Source organism: Salvelinus sp. IW2-2015, linkage group LG20 (genome assembly GCF_002910315.2).
Source record: "Salvelinus sp. IW2-2015 linkage group LG20, ASM291031v2, whole genome shotgun sequence".
Classification (NCBI taxonomy): Eukaryota; Metazoa; Chordata; class Actinopteri; order Salmoniformes; family Salmonidae; genus Salvelinus; species Salvelinus sp. IW2-2015.
In genome coordinates, this window is record NC_036860.1 from 72,384,937 (window position 1) to 72,410,576 (window position 25,640).

General features: G+C 44.0%; 1 protein-coding gene across 2 annotated transcripts in view; it reads right to left on the reverse strand.

Annotated features, from left to right (window-relative positions):
• Positions 1-907: 907 nt before the first annotated feature.
• The window catches only part of LOC111980877 (caveolae-associated protein 1-like), a 40,143-nt gene continuing 15,410 nt past the window's right edge, over positions 908-25,640 (reverse strand). For both annotated transcript variants that reach the window (XM_024011922.2, XM_024011921.2), the window contains exon 3: positions 908-5,149. In XM_024011922.2, the coding sequence (XP_023867690.1) occupies positions 4,298-5,149 (852 nt within the window). In that variant the 3' untranslated portion in view covers positions 908-4,297. The remainder of the gene's footprint in view (positions 5,150-25,640) is intronic.

Here is a 25,640-nt window from a genome sequence, read left to right on the forward strand (position 1 = left end):
GCAACAGAAGACGAGTACACAATTTCGTCCAATCTTTGTGTAGGATATTGCAAGAAGGCGGGATTAAAGCTAAAGGGAGGTTGTGGGTGTAGTGTCCATTGCGCGCGACATGGAGGCTGTTCCATGTAAATCACACTCCCTCCGTGCGTAGGGAAAATTGCATTTACAAGCATGACCTTGCAGCGGGAGAAGAAATTACCAAAAGAAGAGCTGAACTGGAAGTCATCTGAATTACTGGCAGTCTCTACGTCATCAGAAGTGTAATAAGAAGAAATGTGAACGGCGTTGATATTTATGTTTTACCCAAATCAATATGTATTCGCCATCGACAAATATTCTAACCAAGGCGTGAAAACAGTTTTATTCTAGTATTTGAAATATGACATATTCATTATTACATTGATCAAAATTGGGGGATATGGTCTGTGGTCTTCTTCATCATCATCATCTATGTAGGCTATAGCACAAACAGTTCAGCAATAATTCAATATTTGATCAACGTGTTTACTTGGTTTCATGGGACCTAAGAATTACAGGGTTCTATGCTCCTGAACTTTCACATTTTTCTTGTGCGGCATTGCCCATCAATTTGAGCGTGGCCATCTCTCAGGTAGCTAACATTATAGGCCTGGGTCATTATAGTGCATTGTGAGACCAATAGCATCATTTGAGTGTCCCTTTTCAGCAGGGAAATAACAAGAGTAGAAACATTACTGAGGTTATGAGAATCATAGCAAGTCAGGTCACATGCTGTGAAAACCAAAAACCAATTCAAAGAAAATGAATGGCCTGTTTATCCCGGGTGACTAATCTGAGTGTAGTAATGGTCTATAATACAGCTGTACTGTCTGCACTTCACATAGCATTGGGTTGAACTTTGACACATTCAATCATCACAGTGGTAAAGTCTGGTGTAAATCATATAGCTTTTATTGATATATAAGTGGTTAGACAAAAATAGTCATTCAACAGAAAAAGCAAGCTTCATTATTAGATCTGTCATAAGAATAGTGAGGAGCTATTATCATCTCAGTTCAGTTGAAAATGGCAGTGCTCAGGACATATGTACAGTATCCTGCATGGTTGACGTCAGTTGCATTTCAGTTCCAGACAATTCAGGAAGTACAGTGAAATTCCAATTATCTCAAATGCTTTTCAGTTAGGAACATTTGGAATTGGAATTTGGTTTACTTTCTGAATTTACTGGAATTTAAATGGAATTTGCTCCAACCCTGGTAGCCTAGTTTGTCTGATCATTTTACAAAGAGCTGCATATTGACTGACAATGCTGTGAGACTACACTACATGGCAAATAAATTAAACAGTTGAAAGATGAGCAGTCACTGTTTGTATCTCCACTCTCTCCTGAAGAAGGCAGGAAATGCTATTAATCTCCTCGGTTAGTTGGGGGAGATGAGGGGTGTTTAGAGATGGTGGTAAACTTAGCTCGTGTTTGACAAAAACTTGGTCAATCTTTAATGTATCTGTGTTTTCAGTATTTACCTTGGCATTTATGTCATGAGAATCCATTTCAGCCTTGTAAAAAAATGAAGTAAACACAAAATATGAACTGCACAAAGAGGAATACCTTTGGTTGCTTTTTGACTGTATCATCTCTCCTTCTCTCTGCACTGACCTCTCGCTCCACATGATCACCCCCCCCCCCCCYCTCTCACTCTCTGTCTCTCTCTCTATCTCTCTCTCACACACACACATCCTCTCTCTGTGTTCCGTCTCACTCTCCTCAGAGAAAGCACTCTCCTTCATCAGGATCCTGCCTCATTGATTATCCTAATGGTGTTCCACAGAGACCTCCCCTCCCTACCCCGGCCCCTTCATCAAGGTCGGTCAGACACAGAGAGCTATGGAGACACGTAGAAAAGCCTTCTGTAGCACTGTCTTTGAGCTAGGCCCTGTGTGCTTTCAGTCCTTCTGTACTTAGTCTCACTACTTTGTTTTCCAGAGGCATGTCTTGTAGGTAGAGAAAGAACACGAGACAACAGCTTTTAGCTTGTATTGCATTTACTGGTCTCACTTCACGTCAAACTCAAATAATCTATTCTAATCACCATCGTCTCCCTATATCAGACCCTTGCCAGACCACACAGGCACAAACAAGCTGACAAGTAATTCAAATAGACAGAGACTGAGGTCCAGGAACGGACATGTCCTTTTTTCTTTCACCTTTGTAACACTGCCATGTCATTCACAATCCCTTGTAATTTGCTGCCGGCACAAACAAAATTGGATAGCACTTACATTTCTATATGCCACTATAGACTTTCATTTAACTGTCACCTGGCACATTGACATGTGCTGGAGGGGTTCCTACAAGATTCTCTCCTTTTTCTCCCCACAATTACAGCACCCAATGCAGTGAAGTGCTGGATATATCCCGTCATTAGCTGTGGCCATGGTGATAGATTCAATAAGCAAGGCTCTGTCAATCTCAGACAGACTCCTCTTCCAGGAGAGAAGCCTCTGGAATAACAGTAATGTGGCAGGTTAACACAGTTATGTGTGTGCTTATTATAGCATATATGTACAGTACATGTATGATTCTTGTAGCACTGTGAGCATACATGCATACATTTGTACAATGTGTGTCAGTACAATTACATTTTTTTATGAACATTATCATGTAAGCACAGTGAGAGAAAAAACAGTGAAAAAAGTGAACTTCTACAGAACGATGGCACTAGGAACCTTTGATTAAAAGACGGCTCAAAATGTAATTCTCCTGTCATCAGTGACCAGCCTTAGTAACAACCAGGTAGTTTGGTCGTTACACTGGTAACTGAAAACTGAGAGAAATATAACTATTTTCCAGATATCACAATATAGTACAACTTAGAAACTTAATGAAACATTCTTTTAAAAAAAGGAAGGTAAAACTATGCAACTAAATTCAGATCTCTTTCCAGTCGTCACTAATCCTTCATCCTTCTCGTTCTCCATTTCAAAACAAAAAAATAGGATCGGTTGCAATCCTGTTTTTTACGTGAAAAACTTTAGAAATAATTAAAGAGAAGGATTACTTCACACGTCTGGCATCCATCAACCCCATGACATCATTTAAAGGTACACTAGTTTTTCCCTGATTGACTCAAGATTGCGGCAATAACATTACACACGCACAAAAAAAAATCCATTTATGCCAATCACTGAGTCTCTTCCTCTTCTTTTTTAATATTGCATTTGCCGTGACCCTCCCCCTCAGTCCTCCAAAATGAAAACAATCAACCATTAGGGTCACACTGTTGATCAGAAATAAAAGCTTCATAGTGCTCCTCTAAGAAAAGTGAAAACTATCTTAATCTTTATCATGTTCTTATCTATCTCCTCCTTTCAGAACCACGACGTGTTGACAGAGCGTGTATGCCCACACTTACAGTAGAAAGATGGCTGCTCAAAATGGCTGTGAGCATTTGTTTAACCGATCTGTAAACTCTTCAGTCAAGGAAAAGACGGGCCCCTGTGTCTCTCCCCATGCACGTTGAAACCATCTTTGGTGTATCCAGTGTTTGCTCTTGCTCTTCATTTGTCAAACCGTAATTTCTCTGACCTGCACATCACATGACCACTGATCATCAAATCAGAAAATCTCAAGATACCACCACAACTGGGCACACACTGGCTGAATCAACTTTGTTTCCACATCATTTCAATGAAATGACGTTGAACCAACGTGGAACAGATGTTGAATTGACGTCTGTGCCCAGTGGGGGATATTTCCATATACATTGTTATGTACTGTTTATCCTACGTTAGCAATTATTGTACATCAAATCACAATAGCAACTACAATTTATTCCCTTAGCATTGTGGTCATTCTATTTCAAAAACAACAACAAAATTATATCAACAAGCAATATCCCAGACTAGACCAACCAGAGTCATTCACAAACTAAAAGACAAGAAAATATGTAAGGAAGAAACAAATATGCGGGGTTAAACTTTTTTTTTTTTTGTCTAGAACAGCACATTCTACATTGAAAGTAATTCCTGATGCATATTTTTTTTGTCTCAAACAAGATGTATGTAGGCACGTTTGACTGTAAGTTGCTTTGGATAAAAGCATCTGCTAAATGGCATATTATGTCATTATAATTTTTATTATAAGATGAGTAGATTGTGAACATTGTCCCGACAGTCCTTATCATGCATGCTGTGTCACTGTCATCCAAATGTAGTATGTTTCTCTCCTCTTCTTTACTCTCCCCCTCTCTCTTCTCCTCTGTTTCCCCATCCCTCTATTGTATCATTCTTCTAATCCTGCTGGGCCCTGTAGACAGAGTTATTTGCTGGTTGTCTTCATGCTTGTCTTCACCACAGGGACCTTACTCTCCAGCCTGATCAGATGCTCTGCCACCTGGTCCTCAGCCACCTCCAGGAAAGCTGCCATCTCTGGGGTGTCTACTCTCACCAGCTCCTCCTCCTCTTCATCCAACTCCAGGACAGCAGCCATCTCTGGRGTGTCTACTACTCTCACCAGCTCCTCCACCTCCACGTCTCCCTCTCCCGCCTGCAGGGCCTCATTCTCGGCCACCTCCACCATCTCTGTGCCCTCTGTGTGCAMCACTTCCACGTCTCCATCMCGGAACTTCTTCACGTGGAAGGTGAAGGGCGGCACRCGGTACACGGTCGTCTTGGAGCGGGCGTAGACGGTGTGGTCGGGGGTCAGAGACTTCTTCAACATCTCCTTGGAGCCCTTTARCTTCTCCTTCCGCTCCATGTTRGGGGTCATCTTGTTGCCCAGCTTGCCCATCTTCTTYTCCAGGCTATGCTTGGTCTTCTCYAGCTTGTCGTGRGTCTTCTGCCKGGTCTTCTCCAGGTTATCCCTGGTCTTCTGCTTGGTCTTTTCCAGGTTGTCCTTGGTCTTCTGCGCTCTCTTCTCCCTCTGCTCTTTGGAGAAGGCCTTCTTGATGTTGTCCACGCGCGCCTTGCTGGAGCGTTTTATCTTCTCCGCCCGGGACTCTTCGATGATCTCCTCGATCTCCACCTCTTCGTCTGAGTTGAGGCCAGTGAGCGCCGCCTCGCCCCCCTCCTCAGGGATCTGCTCCAGCCCCCCTTCCACAGAGCAGCCCTCAGCTACATTCTCTGCCACCTTGGATGACTTTAGAGAGGCTTTAGCGGCCTTATTCTCATCCTGTGAAGACACAAAGGAGAGAGTGGATGAGGTTAGACAACAGGAAGAGTAAACATACAAGATAAGTATGAACGTTTATGTTTAAGGCTACAGTTAGGGTCAATAAAACAGCAGCAGATCTTGTTTTGCAGCCAGCTGAAAGACTAGGACAGTATTACATATTTTTTTTTATATTCTGTTTTATCATTTATATTTTATTCGTTTTCAAGCATAAGCTTGCAAAGACAGTATTAAATCTACCTCATTACATATTAGTACTCTGAGTGAGATAAGATGTTCCTATTCTAATGTGTTCATTCCCAGGGAACAATGTGTTCACAGAATGGGATTTGTCCAATATATACCCACATTTTCAAATTGACTGCATGATTATAGAGGTTATATTGTAGTGTCACGTAAAAGCCTGAGGCTGAGAAAATGAATGAATATCAATTCATATGAATGTGGGCTCTGAGATGGAAATGAAATTTAAAATGTATGTGTATGATAAATTATTCATCTTCATGGCTTGCCTCAGATACGTAACTTTACATTTATCAGTCGCATAAAAAAATATATGAAACATGCCTGCTACTGTTGGCCAACCCCATCTAGTGGTCATACAATACAAACTGACCAACACTCCAAAATCAGCACAGACAATGAAATACTGTCCAGCCAATAGCACAGACTTTCCATATGTACCCTAGAATGAATGACTATGATACTTTAAATAAAGTCTGCCTGAAACCTCTGTTTGTATGTGAACCAGCAGACTGTGACTGGTGTAACATTTAAGAGTGAGATACTTTAGTCAGATTGAAAGTCACACTTTGTAAGCAGTGGGTTGTGGGAAAATATGTTTAATGGTAGAGTCAAATGCCTAGTTATGTGTCTCCCTACCGGTTGTGTGATAACCACATCAAAGGGTTAGGTATTAGGTAATGTAATACGCTTACTGAGATGAGCTGTAAAGAGGTAGGACAACCAGTGACATTGACATATGAAAGGTTGTAGGTATCCATCCTTACACTCACTAAGACTGAAAAGCCTATTAGAGAGACACAGAGAGTATGTATGTATGAGGTACACCAGGAGAACATTTACCACAGTTATCGCAATGATTCAGCGAGGTAGGAGTGTGCAGTAAAGTACTTTACCAATAGCAGGAAATGCTTCTGGCTCTAGTTGGCTCAGTATGCTAGTTTCATTATTAGACACCATACAAACCTGTATGACATCCTCTTTAAGTCTTTCACAAGCTGCTTGTGATTACACTTATTCTGTGTAATGAACATTTACCAAGTAGTTTGGCTGAGAAGACCCTGACACTAGTTTCTAGTATAACCAAAATAACTGCAAATGTTCTCAATATTTCCAATGGACTGGTTCAGACAGTCTTGCACTCCATCTAGGGGACAAGAAAGTTCTAGCAGCCTGTAAGGGGACGCTACATCAGATATGGCATTGTCTGTTCATAAAACCAGTACTTCACACTGAGATTCACAAACTCACTCAACGTCCCAGTGATGATGTTTTCACAACGTTAGAGAAATGTTGTATTATTGGATATCCACTGAGGGAGACCAGGAATATGCAGAGGATGTTATCCATCAAATCCAATTTTGTTGGTCACATACACATGGTTAGCAGATGTTAATGCGAGTGTAGCGAAATGCTTGTGCTTCTAGTTCCGACCACGCAGTAATATCTAACAAGTAATCTAACAATTTCACAACTACCTTTTACACACAAGTGTAAAGGAATGAATAAGAATATGTACATATAAATATATGGATGAGCGATGGCCGAACGGCATAGACAAGATGCAGTAGATGGTATAGAGTACAGTATACATATGAGATGAGTAATATTGGGTATGTAAACATTATATAAAGTGGCATTGTTTAAAATGACTAGTGATACATTTATTACATCCAATTTTTAATTATTAAAGTGGCTAGAGATTTGAGTCAGTATGTTGGCAGCAGCCACTCAATGTTAGTGATGGCTGTTTAACAGTCTGATGACCTTGAGATAGAAGCTGTTTTTCAGTCTCTCGTCCCAGCTTTGATGCACCTGTACTGACCTCGCCTTCTGGATGATAGTGGGGTGAACAGGCAGTGGCTCGGGTGGTTGTCCTTGATGATCTTTTTGGCCTTCCTGTGACATCGGGTGGTGTAGGTGTCCTGGAGGGCAGGTAGTTTGCCCCCGGTGATGCGTTGTGCAGACCTTACTACCCTCTGGAGAGCCTTACGGTTGTGGGCGGAGCAATTGCCGTACCAGGCGGTGATACAGCCCGACAGGATGCTCTCGATTGTGCATCTGTAAAAGTTTGTTTGTGTTTTTGGTGACAAGCCAAATTTCTTCAGCCTCTTGAGGTTGAAGAGACACTGTTGCGCCTTCTTCACCACGCTGTCTGTGTGGGTGGACCATTTCAGTTTGTCCACCTTCTCCACTACTGTCCCGTCGATGTGGATATGGGGGTGCTCCCTCTGCTGTTTCCTGAAGTCCACGATCATCTCCTTTGTTCTGTTGACGTTGAGTGTGAGGTTATTTTCCTGACACCACACTCTGAGGGCCCTCACCTCCTCCCTGTAGGCCGTCTCGTCGTTGTTGGGAATCAAGCCTACCACTGGAGTGTCGTCTGCAAACATGATGATTGAGTTGGAGGTGTGCATGGCCACGCAGTCCTGGGTGAACAGGGAGTACAGGAGAGGGCTGAGAACGCACCCTTGTGGTGCCCCAGTGTTGAGGATCAGTGGGGTGGAGATGTTGTTTCCTACCCTCACCACCTGGGGGCATCCCGTCAGAAAGTCCAGGACCCAGTTGCACAGGGCAGGGTTCAGACCCAGGGCCTCAAGCTTAATGATGAGCTTGGAGGCTATTATGGTGTTGAATGCTGAGCTGTAGTCAATGAACAGCATTCTTACATAGGTATTCCTCTTGTCCAGGTGAGACAGGTCAGTGTGCAGTGTGATGGCGATTGCATCGTCTGTGGACCTATTGGGACGGTAAGCAAATTGGAGTGGGTCTAGGGTGTCAGGTAGGGTGGAGGTGATATGATCCTTGACTAGTCTCTCAAAGCACTTCATGATGACGGAAGTGAGTGCTACGGGGCGATAGTCATTTAGCTAAGTTACCTTAGCTTTCTTGGGAACAGGAACAATGGTGGCCCTCTTGAAGCATGTGGAAACAGCAGACTGGGTTAGGGATTGATTGAATATGTCCGTAAACACACCAGGCAGCTGGTCTGCGCATGCTCTGAGGACGCGGCTAGGGATGCTGTCTGGGCCGGCAGCCTTGCGAGGGTTAACACGTTTAAATGTTTTACTCACTTTGGCTGCGGCGAAGGAGAGCCGGCAGGTTTTGGTAGCGGGCCGTGTCGGTGGCACTGTATTGTCCTCAAACTGACCTCCTAATGCCCTATGCTAATCCTAGCATGCCCCTCTGACCCTGCATGCCATAGAGATAGCTATGTCTTTGTTGTCACTGCCCCGCCCTGTCCCATCATAGCACTGCGCACCTCACACATCACACATAACACATAACATTTACTCTATGCACACTCATAAGACTATATACAGTGGGGAGAACAAGTATTTGATACACTGCCGATTTTGCAGGTTTTCCTACTTACAAAGCATGTAGAGGTCTGTCCATTTTTAGATCATAGGTACACTTCAACTGTGAGAGACGGAATCTAAACAAAAATCCAGAAAATCACATTGTATGATTTTTAAGTAATTAATTTGCATTTTATGTCATGAACTAAGTATTTGATCACCTACCAACCAATAGAAATTCCGGCTCTCCAGACCTGTTAGTTTTCTTTAAGAAGCCTCCTGTTCTCCACTCATTACCTGTATTAACTGCACCTGTTTGAACTCGTTACCGTACTGTATAAAGACACCTGTCCACACACTCAATCAAACAGACTCCAACCTCTCCACAATGGCCAAGACCAGAGAGCTGTGTAAGGACATCAGGATAAATTGTAGACCTGTACAAGGCTGGGATGGGCTACAGACAATAGGCAAGCAGCTTGGTGAGAAGGCAACAACTGTTGGCACAATTATTAGAAAATGAAGAAGTTCAAGATGACGGTCAATCACCCTCGGTCTGGGGCTCCATGCAAGATCTCACCTCGGGGGCATCAATGATCATGAGGAATGTGAGGGATCAGCCCAGACTACCAACGGCAGGACCTGGTCAATGACCTGAAGAGAGCTGGGACCAACAGTCTCAAAGAAACCATTAGTACACACTAACGCCGTAATGGATTAAAATCCTGCAGCGCAGCAAGTCCCCCTGCTCAAGCCAGCGCATGTCCAGGCCGCGTCTGAAGTTTGCCAATGACATCTGGATGATCCAGAGGAGGAATGGGAGAAGGTCATGTGGTCTGATGAGACAAATAAGAGCTTTTTGCTCTAAACTCCACTCGCCGTGTTTGGAGGAAATAGAAGGATGAGTACAACCCCAAGAACACCATCCCAACCGTGAAGCTGAGGTGGAAACATCATCTTTTGGGGATGCTTTTCTGCAAAGGGGACAGGACGACTAGCACCGTCGTATGAAGGGGAGATGGACTGGATCGGGAGCGCCATGTATCGCGAAGATCTTGACCAACAACCTTCCTTCCTCGAGTCACAGAGCATTGATGAGTGGGTCGTGGCTGGGTCTTCCAGCATGACAACCGATCCGCCGGAACACCATCAGCCAGGGCAACTAAGAGTGGCTCCGTAAGAAGCATCTCAAGGTCTGGAGTGGCCTAGCCAGTCCTCCAGACCTGAACCCATAGAAAAACTCTTGGAGGGAGCCGAAGTCCGTATTGCCACGACGACAGCCCCGAGAACCTGAAGGATCTGGAGAAGGTCTGTATGGAGGAGTGGGCCAAAATCCCTGCTGCAGTGTGTGCAAACCTGGTCAAGACTACAGGAAACGTATGATCTCTGTAATTGCAAACTAAGGTTTCTGTACCAAATTTCAGTTCTGCTTTTCTGATGTATCAAATCTTATGTCATGCAATAAAATGCAAATTAATTACTTAAAATCATACAATGTGATTTTCTGGATTTTTGTTTTAGATTTCCTTCTCTCATAGTTGGATAGATGTACCTATGATAAAAATTACAGACCTCTACATGCTTTGTAAATAGGAAAACCTGCAAAATCAGCAGTGTATCAAATACTTGTTCTCCCCACTGTATACACTCACACACACACTACACTACACTACAGACCCCCACACACACACACCCTTTAACACTCAACATATGCTGTTGCTACTCTGTTCTTTAATTTAGTCTTATTATTATCTATCCCGATGCTTAGGCACTTTACCCTGCCTGCATGTACATACAGTTGAAGTCGGAAGTTTACATATACTTAGGTTGGAGTCATTAAAACTCGTTTCTTGTTTTAACAAACTATAGTTTTGGCAAGTCGGTTAGGACATCTACTTTGTGCATGACGCAAGTAATTTTTCCAACAATTGTTTACAGACAGATTATTTCACTTGTAATTCACTGTATCACAATTCCAGTGTGTCAGAAGTTTACATACACTAAGTTGACTGTGCCTTTAAACAGGCCTACCTTCAAACTCAGTGCCTCTTTGCTTGAAATCATGGGAAATTCAAAAGAAATCAGCCAAGACCTCAGAAAACAAATTGTAGACCTCCACAAGTCTGGTTCATCATTGGGAGCGATTTCCAAACGTCTGAAGGTACCACGTTCATCTGTACAAACAATAGTACGCAAGTATAAACACCATGGGAGCACGCAGCCGTCATACCGCTCAGGAAGGAGATGCTTTCTGTCTCTTAGAGATGAACATACTTTGGTGCGAAAAGTGCAAATCAATCCCAGAACAACAGCAAAGGACCTTGTGAAGATGCTGGAGGAAACAGGTACAAAAGTAACTATATCTACAGTAAAACGAGTCCTATATAAACATAACCTGAAAGGCCGCTCAGCAAGCAAGGAAGCCACTGCTCCAAAACCGCCATAAAAAAGCCAGACTACGGTTTGCAACTGCACATGGGGACAAAGATCGTACCTCCACAAGTCTGGTTCATCATTGGGAGCGGTTTCCAAACGTCTGAAGGTACCACGTTCAAACTAAACATGGCGGTGTTCACCTTAGCAATCTCACTAGGATAAAGACCTCCTCTATTCCTGCCATTATTGAAAGAGATCGTGATACCTCACATCTCAAAATAGGGCTACTTAATGTTAGATCCCTCACTTCAAAGGCAGTTATAGTCAATGAACTAATCACTGATCATAATCTTGATGTGATTGGCCTGACTGAAACATGGCTTAAGCCTGATGAATTTACTGTGTTAAATGAGGCCTCACCTCTTGGTTACACTAGTGACCATATCCCCCGTGCATCCCGCAAAGGCGGAGGTGTTGCTAACATTTACGATAGCAAATTTCAATTTACAAAAAAATAAATGACGTTTTCGTCTTTTGAGCTTCTAGTCATGAAATCTATGCAGCCTACTCAATCACTTTTTATAGCTACTGTTTACAGGCCTCCTGGGCCATATACACCGTTCCTCACTGAGTTCCCTGAATTCCTATCGGACCTTGTAGTCATAGCAGATAATATTCAAATTTTTGGTGATTTTAATATTCACATGGAAAAGTCCACAGACCCACTCCAAAAGGCTTTCGGAGCCATCATCGACTCAGTGGGTTTTGTCCAACATGTCTCTGGACCTACTCACTGCCACAGTCATACTCTGGACCTAGTTTTGTCACATGGAATAAATGTTGTAGATCTTAATGTTTTTCCTCATAATCCTGGACTATCGGACCACCATTTTATTACGTTTGCAATCGCAACAAATAATCTGCTCAGCACCCCAACCAAGGAGCATCAAAGTCTGGCTTATTCTCAGACAACACAAAGATCCCTTGATGCCTTCCAGATCCCTCTGCCTACCCAAGACGTCAAGGAAACTAAAAATCAGTTAAACCACCTAACTGAGGACTCAAATTTTAACCTTGTGCAATACCCTAGATGCTGCTGTTGCACCCCTAAACTAACACACATTTGTCATAAGAAACTAGCTCCTGGTATATCAGAAAATACCCGAGCTCTGAAGCAAGCTTCCAGCTAGTAAACTGCGAACCGGAGAACATGGGCGGCCACATCAACCAAAAGTGGTATGTGTGTATTGTCATAATACGTATTTCACTTCACACCACATTATATATGTATACGTACTTTCAGACTTAGCTATTCAACAGAAGAACATAACCAATGACATGATGATAACAACACAGATATTAGTAGCATCTCACATCGTCCTGCGTCGCAATTTAGCAGATGTTTCACTTATCCTAATGTATGATGTCCACACTTAATTCAAGGAAATAATATGAGAGAAACTAGAGCCTTGCTCCCAGAAAGAGTCAATAATTGACATGTTATTTGCGCAACACTCGTCGGCTAGGGCTGATTCCAAAGCCAAGCCAAACCTTAACAGCTTTACAAAAGGCCAAGCACACAAGCTATTCCTAACCCGCAGAGGTGAGGGAAGGCTTCTACAACTCTTCAGTGCCCAGGAAAGAAACAATTACCACTTCAGAGAACCACGTTTCACTCTAAGATAATATCATGACAATCAAAGATTGAAACTTAATGAAATCATGTAAATCAAATAATAATAAAGACAACGGATCTTCTCTGCTTGTATTAGATTTCTTGACACGATTATAAATCCCATAGAGAGGATAGTTCGTCTAGATCATGATACCTAGAACTCTCAAGTATCACACTTCGGCGTCACCAGGAGAAACTGATCCATAGGATCCAACAACCAGCATCATCATCAAATATACACTTGTGTTCTAAGTAACACTTTAGGATATATCCACCTCTTGCATCATATTCATGAGTATGCACCAGCCCACCAATAACTTCATTGCCTCAGAACAGCCTCAATTCATGCGACGTTCGCATATAAAGACCTTGCCACAATATAAGTGCTGGCATGTTGTATCCACCTATGGAGATGCCTCTACTCTCATTGACTCCAAAAGCTATACACCCAAACTGTGTAAAGTGGCTGAGGAGGAGTGCGACTGCTCTCTCACTGTGTGCCGAATGGGTCTCAGCTCTGTTTTCCTATCCATTCACTCACCACAAGCACTCGACAACACAAATTGGACTGGATATCCAGGACGTGTAATGTGACTACAGCGCCACGACCACTAGGACACAGATTAGTGCAGATAATTTCTCACTGAGTAGCCACTCTGTGTAATAAACGCACAAATATCTCGACATATGCCTTGAGCGCATCACATCCGAGACTAAAGTAAAAAAAAAATCTATTGCAGCAGGCTACCTCACTATGTCTAGCCATGAAAGGATGACATCCTGTATTTCGCACATTATTGCCATGCTTCAATATAAATAAGAACAGTTGTTCCAAGGCAGTGTGTCTACAAGCACATCTCCTTATCAGGGCGGCCCCATGAGATGCCGCGCTGACAAACAAACGTCCACCACACCTTCAGAAACCTAGCCTTGCCATCCGTGACACATTGAGACCATGGATGCACACCCAGAGAGTCAGTGAGCAAAGATTACTGTAAGAGGATATAATTATATAAAGAACTACTTTAGTAGGTATCATCGTTTATGTGAACACGATTGTGAAATAATGACCTTTGTTGACTAACTATTGTTATGTCGTCAGAAACTACACCCGCGAGAAGGAGAGTAATTGCAACTCTTTGTCACTCTCCATACATTCCCTGACACCCAAAGTAATTGGTTAAATTTTTATGAGTGCTCAGCCACGAAACTAGGAATTGAATCCATAGATCCAAGCAGTACTTGATCATACCGATTACATGCGAACCATCGAGCGTCATCCATATTGCGCTTTTCTGGAGAGCTGAGTTGCAGAGACTCACTACACAAATTGTCCATACACAAATGCTCAGTTCTGGAGCGTAAAAGTGTATCTGGGCTCTGGAGGTTGAGGAGTATTTGCTCTCTACCTGGCTAATCCGCGGATACAAGTATTATATCAAGTTTTTGTTCATAAGAGCAATAGTTGGTCCTGATCTTGGCTCTTTCTGGACTATAGTCTAACTTATTATGAATTTATTGAAATAACGATGTCACTCTTTCACGGTTTCTTGTTTACTTATTTGTGATACTTAAGTATATAACTAATTTTAATTCTTAACCAAAATCTAACTTATTACTTCAAAAGTATGTATATTTTAATGGCGTGTATCCTTCGGAGCATGTTCATTACTGACGTAAATATACATTGATTTAACAGTTTCGTACTAGAACTTACTTTGTCTGACTGATCGAAACGTAATGCAACGCAGTGTATAATTTCTCATCACCTAATGTGAGATCGACTTAGTGTGATCTTGCAATGGTTTGCCCTGCACTACACAATCTTAATCGCTTCCCCTACGCGGAAAACAGGCAGTGAGAAGACCCTGTGGTATTCTAAGCACCAGTACAAAGGGGCAAGAATATGGTGTCCAGTGTGGTCTTTTTTCAATATACCTATAGCACCAACTGCAACTCTTAACAGTTCTGGGTTTTTTATGATAGAAACAAGCACTAACATGGGGTTACTCACAGTAGTCAATCACTCAAGCGAAACCAAAAAACGACCATCTTTAAGCATGTTGCAATAAAGCGGCGAACTAATCAACCTGAGAGTTCACCGTTCAGGATCAGGTTGTGTTCAAAATGGGAAAGAGCACGTCATAGATTCACATTAAACACTTTGTTTGATTACAGCATCCAGTCTGTATGGCGCTGGCGATCTAGCCTTTCACTCGCACCCACTGATACAACACGCTCAGAGTGTGATCGAAGCATATACACGACAAGCGCTCTAAGTTCACCCATTCAGTATCTCCAGCGTGATGACGATGTTTTCTCTCCCACTACGAACGTGAGACATATTCTTATCGCCAATAATCCTTAGTAAAGTACGTTCTGTCACAAAAAGTGATGCTCCACAACACTACCAGAAAAACTAGAGTACAGAGTAGTACTCTGCGCACATGCCATGTAATAGTAAGCTTCTACAATTATGCTATATTAGACTAACATCGGCATCACTGCCACTCTATCTGCACAGGTTTCTCTTCACGCTGAGAAACACCATACGGAGATATAACAAAGACGACTATAATCTTACAACCTTCCTACTTATCATGTCTTAGATATATCCGAGTTCCACCGTTTTAAGCTGATACAGGAATCTAAGTGCTGACAAGAATCGTCCTAAAAATATTCTTAGTCTGATCTGAGTTACGAGACTTCTCTCCTTTTATGTATTACATTGGGTGTCTTTTAAATGGCCCAATCCTCTAGATAAGCACTCTTCCTCACACCGTAGCACGCGAGCTTGCCACTAGATAGAGCTTCTTTCTAGTGATGGGACTTAGTATTTCACAAAGGTTTTACTGCTAACGTTCATGTCGTTTTAAGTTGGCATCAGTACAAGAGGAGAACAATCGTCACCCACTGTGGACTAGCTACAGCTATAGGCGACTCTCTACCCTGTCTGTTGTGCCAGCGCGTATCTATATGTCGTGATACGCGGTCACGGCTACAGAGAATATCTCACGCCGACACTAAGCTCAGAGCTAGACTAGCGACGATTTAAAGGCTTCTCTGCGTCTCGTCAACGGTTCTATCGGCACTGAACTTTAGCCTAAGATTGATCTCGCTTATGAAAGTTCTACTTATACACACACAATACAGAAGAGAGGCAGGTGAGACTGGCTCCTCTTCCATCACTGTGTATGCTGTCCTCTAATATGAAATCTTTAATGGCTGAATTAGAAGGTTGTTTGTGAACACTTATCTCCATACACGATGATACGAAGACGACACGAGAGTCAATGCTTCTCGTGCCTGCTTATCGCTAATACGTTTATTGTAGTATGTTCTTAACTGTGCGCACACACGAGAGCTCACGCATCAGATAACACTGGCGTCCACATGATCTGGAGCTAGGAGATGTGATAAGGCTAGTCTCTCTGTAGTCTATATCATGGGTGACGTTTGTAAGTAGGAGTCGCCAAGCGCAAAGCATCTGAGAGAGAGATGCAACGAACCTCATTCTCCACACTATGTCAGGCTGAGGTACTCAAATGCGCTCTCTGCGCCGTGTGCCCACTACCGCCCACTCGTTCTTTTCTCACAGTTGTGGCAAATCATCATGCAGAGGACCAACTCCTGTCAAGCCACAGATTACTCCGAGGCTGAGAGGCACACCGAGGCGGTTAGTCTAGAGGGATGCTTCCTTTCATGTGCGCTGGTTCACCTTAAGTTCGGATAGGGTCGGGTTGCTAAGTGATGTGGCGGCTATGGATAGTGCAGCGGAAACACTTGCGCTGCACACGTTCGCGAGCCGCATATGCATGTGTGTAATTGGCTGTCGGTCTCCTGCTCGCCTGTGTTCTCCATGCAACTTTTAGCCTAGCTTGATGTTGTGAAAGCCATTTTACACAGCGAGCAGGGAACAGCTTCTCTGCTGTAATCCACTCTCTGATGAACTGTCTAGAGTCCTTCGGAATGTTGTGAAATCTCCCACACGTCATTATTGGAAATATTTTTCCCCTGTGTTAGTTTGTAGCCGATGTGTCTGACTTATTTCAGCTGTTTGCATATAGAACATTCGGAAAATCCCTGTCTCTCCACAGAGATGAGGGCAGGGTTGAAGACCTTGCATGTTAGGCTCTGAGTGAATTGGATTATCCTCGCGCTGTCCTCACTGGGTAGGTTGTGGAGGAGACACACCATGTTCTCGTGACATCTAGGCTAAGAGTCGTCGCTTGGTGATACAAATACTCATCTAAGCAGAGAATTATCCAGCTCCTTTGCCCTGTCCGGGGGTATCATAGGATGGGCCACAGTGTCTCCTGACCCCTCCTGTCTCAGCCTCCAGTATTTATGCTGCAGTAGTTTATGTGTTGGGGGGCTAGGGTCAGTTTGTTATATCTGGAGTACTTCTCCTGTTTATCCGGTGTCCTGTGTGAATTTAAGTATGCTCTCTCTAATTCTCTCTTTCTCTCTTTCTTTCTCTCTCTCGGAGGACCTGAGCCCTAGGACCATGCCTCAGGACTACCTGTCCACCTGGCCGTGCTGCTGCTCCAGTTTCAACTGTTCTGCCTGCGGCTATGAACCCTGACCTGTTCACCGGACGTGCTACCTGTCCCAGACCTGCTGTTTTCAACTCTCTAGAGACCGCAGGAGCGGTAAGATACTCTTAATGAAAAGCCAACTGACATTTACTCCTGAGGTGCTGACTTGCTGCACCCTCGACAACTACTGTGATTATTATTATTTGACCATGCTGGTCATTTATGAACATTTGAACATCTTGGCCATGTTCTGTTATAATCTCCACCCGGCACAGCCAGAAGAGGACTGGCCACCCTCATAGCCTGGTTCCTCTCTAGGTTTCTTCCTAGGTTTTGGCCTTTCTAGGGAGTTTTTCCTAGCCACCGTGCTTCTACACCTGCATTGCTTGCTGTTTGGGGTTTTAGGCTGGGTTTCTGTACAGCATTTTGAGATATCAGCTGATGTACGAAGGGCTATATAAATACATTTGATTTGATTTGATACTTTTTGTAGAAAAGTCCTCTGATCTGATGAAACAAAATAGAAGTGTTTGGGGATAATGACCATCGTTATGTTTGGAGGAAAAAGGGGGAGGCTTGCAAGCCAAAGAACACCATCCCAACCATGAAGCACTGGGGTGGCAGCATCATGTTGTGGGATGCTTTGCTGCAGAAGGGACTGGTGCACTTCACAAATCGATGGCATCATGAGGGTGGAAAATTATGTGGATATATTGAAGTAACATTTCAAGACATCAGTCAGGAAGTTAAATCTTGGTCGCAAATGGACAATGACCCCAAGCATGCTTTTCAAAGTTGTGGCAAAATGGCTTAAGGACAACAAAGTCAAGGTATTGGAGTGGCCATCACAAAGCCCTGACCTATAGAAAATGTGTGGGCAGAACTGAAAAAGCGTGTGCGAGCAAGGAGGCCTTACAAACCTGACTCAGTTACACCAGCTCTGTCAGGAGGAATGGGCCAAAATTATTGTGGAAGGCTACCTGAAATGTTTGACCCAAGTTAAATAATTTAATAGCAATGCTACCAAATACTAATTGAGTGTATGTAAACTTCTGACCCACTGGAAATGTGATGAAAGAAATAAAAGCTGAAATAAATCATTCTCTCTACTATTATTCTGACATTTCACATTCTTAAAATAAAGTGGTGATCCTAACTGACCTAAAACAGGGAATTTTTACCAGGATTAAGTCTCAGGAATTGTGAAAAATTTAGTTTAAATGTATTTCTCTAAGGTGTATGTAAACTTCCGACTTCAACTGTATCTACCTCAATTACCTTGTTGATCTGGTACTGGTAGTCCCTCTATATAGCTCCATTCTTGTGTATTTTATTTTATTCCTTGTGTTACTGTTCCTCGTGTTACCATGTGACTTATAACATTTTATTTAAATTTGACTTTCACGCATTATGAAAAATTATATAGTATCACTTATCTCGTCAGGTGTCTCTTGCTTCTCTCTCGCTCTCTCTCCGTCTCTCTCTCTCTCTCTAAACTCTTTCACCCTGTCTCTCTCAACAATCTCTCTCTCTCTCTCTCTAAACTCTTTCACCCTGTCTCTCTCAACAATCTCTCTGTCTCTGTACACACTGTCCAGATTTAATGTTGGGAAATTGGCCCAGTCCTGAGTGTCTGCGCTGAGTCACTTTTACCTCTCCTCTGCCGTGTGTGTGGGTGTGTGGGATCTCACATTGAGAGCATTGTAGGGAATGGGAATAGGTCGGCTTGTAATCAGGGAGTGAAACAATCACAACTGAGTCTGTGTTATGACACTGATGGTTGGTGAGCTCATCTCTGATGTGGTTTTATGAGGTGTGTGTGTGAGGTATGTTTGGTTTTTTTTTTTATTTAGAAAAATTGTTTTACCCCTTTTTCATGGTATCCAATTGATAGTTACAGTCTTGTATGGACTCGGGAGAGGCGGAGGTCGAGAGCCATGCGTCTTCTGAAACACGACCCAGCCGCACTGCTTCTTGACACAATGCCCACTTAACCCGGAAGCCAGCCGCACCAATGTGTTGGAGGAAACACCGTACACCTGGCGACCGTGTCAGCATGCACTGCGCCCGGCCCGCCACAGGAGTCGCTAGTGCGACCAAACCCTCCACTAACCCAGACGATGCTGGGCCAATTGTGCACCGCTCCCAAAGCAACATTCCCCTGACGCTTTCTATTTGTTTCATCATAGTTCAAACAAGCGGCTCGTGTTCACAGCTCATGCAAAGCCAAGGCTTTTTATGATGGCTTTCATTACTCTTGTACTGGGGGAGATGTGAGTGTTTTTTGCAATGATGAAATACATTTAAAAAGTAGTTGACTAGAGCAGCGCTGTTTAACAGGATAATGTGATGTTCAAGCCTGCAACATATGTCCTGGGACAAATCATTTGTGATTTTGAATTCCGTACTTTGGTTAATTCTGACATACTGAACATCATACCTCATCACTGCCAGGCAGATAGTATGTTCATACGTTTCATATACTGTATTTTTGCATCAGCATTAACCAATACCACACCCTCCCCACACCCTCACAATGGTGCAAGTGGAACCTATCATAAAATGACCATCGCTTCCTTATCTGGTGCTGTGTCCTACTCGGCCTGCAGTGTGTGTGTTTATTTCGGGCTCGCCTTTCCCTCTCTCCGGATTCCATCCACCATTCCCTGGCTACTAGCCACTGTAACATTCTGCCCCCTCCCCTCCTAGCCTCTCCTCCCAGTCCTCAACAGGGCAACAGATAAACATAGAATCATGTCACCACGGCAACAACCATTGTGGAACATCGCCCCTGGTGGGGTGTGAAGCTAAGCCTGATAAATGACTATGGAGGATGATGAACCCCCCCATGCGACACCATCGGAGGACCGACTGTACTACCACGCTACTGTTCTATGGGACAGATTAGATTCAGAACATAACTGTCGTCATCATACTATTATCAACAGTCTTGCTACAGCTAAACAGTACATTACATGACCCCTAAGCAGCATGTTGGCCCGGCCTACCACTGATTCCATTGGGGTGATGTAATAAGTTGATGGGTGCCTCGCCCACCTCGGTACAATGCCACATAGAAACGTAGAGAACAAATTGAGAGAGCAGAGTTCTCTGATGCCATGGGGCCTGGTCTATGTCTAGACCAGGCCCCATCAAAAAGCTCTTTCCCCCAACCAGCCCCTGGTTCTTCCAGAGTCAGACCCTGTTGACTCTCAGAACCTTCACTCAGAGCCTCACTGCAGAATAACAATCAGGAGCTGTGAAGTCTGGAACAGGAAGAGGCTGCAGCCAATGGAAAAACTGTTCAGCCGGGCATTCTGGGAAAGGCTGAAGTCATACAAACGTAGGATGTTACATCATTGAGGGCATCGCCATCTCCTGTGTCGGGGTGGTGCCCTGACGCAGCCTGATTAAAATCATGTAGGTAAGGAAATGCACGTCTTCGCGGCCATCAGTAGCTCTCCCTGTGTGTGATTAATGAGCGAGAGAGGGAACGGACCGAGGGAAAGAGTGAGGACGGAGATGGAAACTCCATGAGTGTCCCTGTGTTACCCTCCTCTCTCCTCCCACTCTAGCTGTGGAAAAGTCTGGTCTACATGTGAGTGTGTACGCTACTATGCTTGAAGGAGTGCCTGTGGAGAATGTGGTTGGTTGAGTGTGTGTGAGTCTTCACAGAAAGAAAGAGGGAGCTCTGTTTGTTAGTGTCTCTTTCTTTGCATCGAAAGGTAGAGAGGGTGGCCGGGGGGGGGGCTGAATTACAGCTCATGGAAAAGCTGGCAGATGGTGGAGATTTAGCACTGGTTTGTGTGTGTGTGTGTGTGTGTGTGTGTGTGTGTGTGTGTGTGTGTGTGTGTGTGTGTGTGTGTGTGTGTGTGTGTGTGTGTGTGTGTGTGTGTGTGTGTGTGTGTGTGTGGCACACGCCTGTTTGTGTGTATGTGGAACAAGAGTGTCTGTAAATCTCTATATGCATTACTGTGTGTGTTTGTGTACAGTGTGTGTTGGCTATGCCAGTGTATCCTATGCAGGGTGCTGAGTCCAGGCAAGTCGACATCTGTCTATTGCTCATGAGTCGTCTCTCTGAGGGAAACACTCCCTAGGAGGTATTCTGAAAATACACAAACCAGACTGAGGCCCAGAGAACACAGTAAACAAGTCATACATTCTACTGACTGAGAATGAAATAACAGAGAGAGTGTGTGTATGTGTGAGAGAGAGAGAGCAAGAGAGGAGAGAGAGAGTGAATGAGAGAGAGAGAGTGTGTGGATGTATGAGAGTGAGAGAGAGAGAGGTATGAGAAGAAAAGTAGAAGGTACAGTGGTAAACAGGCCTCTTAACATTTAAAGTCTTGCAGTCCCATCGATGCTACATGAAGCCTATCCTGTTTTGGCATATGAATGCAGCGTTTTACTATTAAAACCTTAAAAGGCTTTCTAGTTTGGTTATTTTTCTCTGAAGGTGAGTGTTCTGCCTCTGACTCATAGGCACTGGGGATCATTCTTAACCACACATTAGTTGCCATGGATGACGACAGAGCAAACAGTTGTCCAAACCACAGCTAAAAACTACAGCAGCTATGGCTATAAGGGCACTATGGTGTCTCTTTCTTCTCCTAGCCAGCCCAGGGCCCCTTTTCTGCAACACAAAGCCCCACTCTCAGACTCTATCTCCTTAGATATCAGTCACAGTCCTATGACATCAGCATTTTATAACGTCAATTAAATAAACCTAATATTAATGTCTGTCTGTCTTTCATGACCTATCAAAAATGTCATGTGGATTTGATAATTGTTGTAGATAAGGAATGCCACAGACCAAATTGTATTGTAAATTACCGTCCATGCCCTTTTGGATGGAACTGAAGGTTTTCACAACAAACGTTTGGGACATGTTCGATTAGGACATGTTTGGATGACATTAGGATTGATGCCAACCCTTTACTCTGGTACCCTCCCACATGCATCAGGTATTTCACAAGAACAGGAGAACAAGAGAGGAAGCCTAGTGAGGTAAGAAGAGCTACTTGGGTTTTACTAGACAATGGACGTCTACCTACAGATGTAGGATCTTATTATGAGCCAGTTCGCTACACCAGGAAAATAATCCTGCCGCAACAGTAAATGTGAATTATTATATGGATTATAATGAATTTACATTTTTTGTAGGGGTTGATACATTTTTCGTTAGGGAAAATCAAGTCTGACATTTTCAAATGAAAATTACAAGCCTTTTTAAACCTTGAATATACTACAAGTTTGCATTTCATGCTGCGCAGGAAAATTCTCAGTAACAAAAGAGCGATCAAATTAAGATCCTACATCTGTATAAATGACCTCTACTCCCATCTTAATCAGACGCCCGTGACCTCCCTCCATCGTTCCTCCTGGGGCACAGATGAGAGGCATGCCTTGTGAGTCACCCTGGCAGCTGTCTGATCCTGTCTAGCCCTAGTCTGCAGTATGCAGCTGTGCCTTCAGCTTTCACAATGACCCATCTGGGCCCCTTCTGGGACCGGAGCAGAGGGTGGAGGGGCCTGGCAGTTATAAACATGGTGCTAGCAGCTGACGTACTACAGTACATTTCCAATGCTTAAGCCTCTTTCTATGGGCATAGGTTTTTGGGGCTCAACACATTTAACACACTACTATAATGAGAATATTTATTTACAAGAAGCTATTACAGAAGGGGGTTGGGAGATAGTCTACGCATCCCAGCTCACTCTTTTCGTTCAATTAGACACAGCCAAGGCACAGAGATCGGGTTCTCGTTCCATCTACCTCGAGCATCCTGGGGAATCCTCATGACCACCACCCCTTCGCAGCGGAGGAGTATAAAGGGAATTCTGTGTAATGACCCACGGCATCTCTGATCTCACCATCCCACTATGGCAAGCAATGTAACATAGCCCAACTGTGATGGCTTCACATGAAATGAAGCAGTGGAAATACACTCTACACCTTTGCCACCAGGACCTCTCCCTTCCCAAACCGAATTCCAGACAGCAAGGTCGAAAAAGTTCCCTGTATTCTATTTGGACACAATTGTGGTGTAATGGTACATTCTGTTTGACACCGGAAGGGAGTTCCTCGGGGTTTCTTTCAGAGCTATGTGTGACCTCACCACACAGGAGTCTGGCGGGGATATATCCCTTTCCAGGGCTCAGCCAATCCCCTCACCCTCTCTCTATGACTACGACCACTGGAATCCCTACAACTACAACCACTGTCAACATGGCATCACCAGCCATCATGGAACCTTTGCTTTTCCACACGTTTTTCTGTATGATTGGCACGTCTAACTCTCTACCGTAGCGATTCTGTAATGTCTGCACTGAGATCTGCTCCCAACGTCTAACATTAACACCAGGTTGACAGTTTAGATATAAAGGCTGTATCAGATCGCATCGGGCTGATGATGATGATTAATGATTGGTGGAGCCATCATTCCTGCCTAATAACATGAGACACACATCAAGCCATTAATCCCATGTCACATCAGTCTGCCTTTTGTTGTAACTGTCTCCCCTGTGTAACTGATTCTGCTTTATCTAAAAAGGCACATCCCTGGGGGAGGGAGGGGGATGTTTTTATAGAAATAGTTTGACATTAGAGAGAGAGCTTTTGTTCTCGCTCTTGGTCTGCTCGTCAGGTGTGCAGCAGCCTCTGTTTGGGTTTACACGATCAGACTATCCCTGGAGTTTATTGGGACCAACACAATCCAACGGGTTCTCCTTCCCCTCATCCACCTCTGGTGGAGGTTTAGGCCACCTGAGACGACTGATTCATGTCCTATTATGAGATATGCCAGAGTTGTCCGAATCTCTACCGCTGAAGTTCATATCTCATAGTTGACATCAACATACCTGGGTGGGAGGCACTAGTTCTACTACCCGCACTTAAATGTCTTCCCTCTCAGGGAGAGAGGTGTTAAGTAGTTCCAGGCAGTGGTGTGTCTCAATAAGGGTGAAATATAGGAAGAGTAATAACAACTAAAGCCAGTGTCAAACCCTCCATCCACCCACGGAAGCTCCTTGATAAGAAACCATTTTCAAAGCTTGATCAGTCTAATGCCCTCTGTGTGCAGTCTGCTAGGTTAATAATCAGAGATATGAGTGGCCATAACCCACCCTGCCTAGATCTCAGTGACAGGATATAACTCACAGGCCAGTGCCAGGAACACATAGTCCGAGCAGCAGGCATCAGTATTGGGGACATGTCACCAGCTAACACAGCTGCACCTGGAACTGCAGGACACACTGTCTGAATACAAATATGTTATGCACTGTGTTTACATGTTGACATCAGAATAGCCACACACAATCGCAAAGACACAGGTGTGCACACACAGAGATACAGAAACACAGAGGCACATCCACACACATCCACATACACTGACACCATCGTTCTGTGCTGCTGCCGGTGGCTAAATCCAGTCTCACTCTATGAAACAGGACCCGCCGCCATTCCATTCCACATCGTTGCAAGAGTATTTATAATCAAATCACCAGAGCAGATTTTCTTTTACACGGTTTCTGAACAATTTGGCCGAGTTATTACTATCTTGGCAGTGGCCTGCTGAAGTAATGGCTAGAGCGTAGGCTACAACGTACAGTAAGTAACATGTTGCTCCAGCTCCCACAATTCTGTGGACTGGAATTGGAACAAAATATCTGTTGACCAACCCAGGAACGTTGAGTGGCGGATGGACAGGTGCCCTGACCTTTAGCTTGCCTGGCAAATCATGTCTTCTGTCGTGGGAGCGAGGTCTGTAAGCCAAGAGGGCAGTGGGTGGTTGAGCCCAGTGCAGACGTCTGGGACATACGAGTAGTCCATGTTTGTATATCTTAGTAAGTGCAGCTCACAGTGACTTCACTTGGTCCCCTTAATTCGAGTCCTCAAGTGCAAGAGTAGACTTTGACCCATACACACGCACAAAAGTACACACACATGCACTCATTGACAGGATGTGAGCTGAATTAGCAGGAAACAACAGTCTTGTGGGTCTGCGAGTCAGACGACACAACAACAAGTGATGCTGTTTCCCAACAGGACCCCACCTCTCGCTCCCAACAGCATCCAAATGAGCCCGGCGTGAACCATGCACATTGTTAACAATGCTGCCGGTGCTCCAGCTGTAAAGTCTACTGCTAATATATAAATAGGCATGGACAAAGAGACACACACTACAGTGGTTTCAGGTTAATATACTGAGTGTCCAGGTTGGCAGTGTCTGAGGGCCACTGGCCTTCAGCCTCAGGAATAGCAGGTGTCCTCTTTCTGCTGCACATATCCCACCGGCAGTGACAGAAAAGCCTGTACGCAAGAGTAACACTGTCTATCAGCCAATCTCTAATCAAGCCA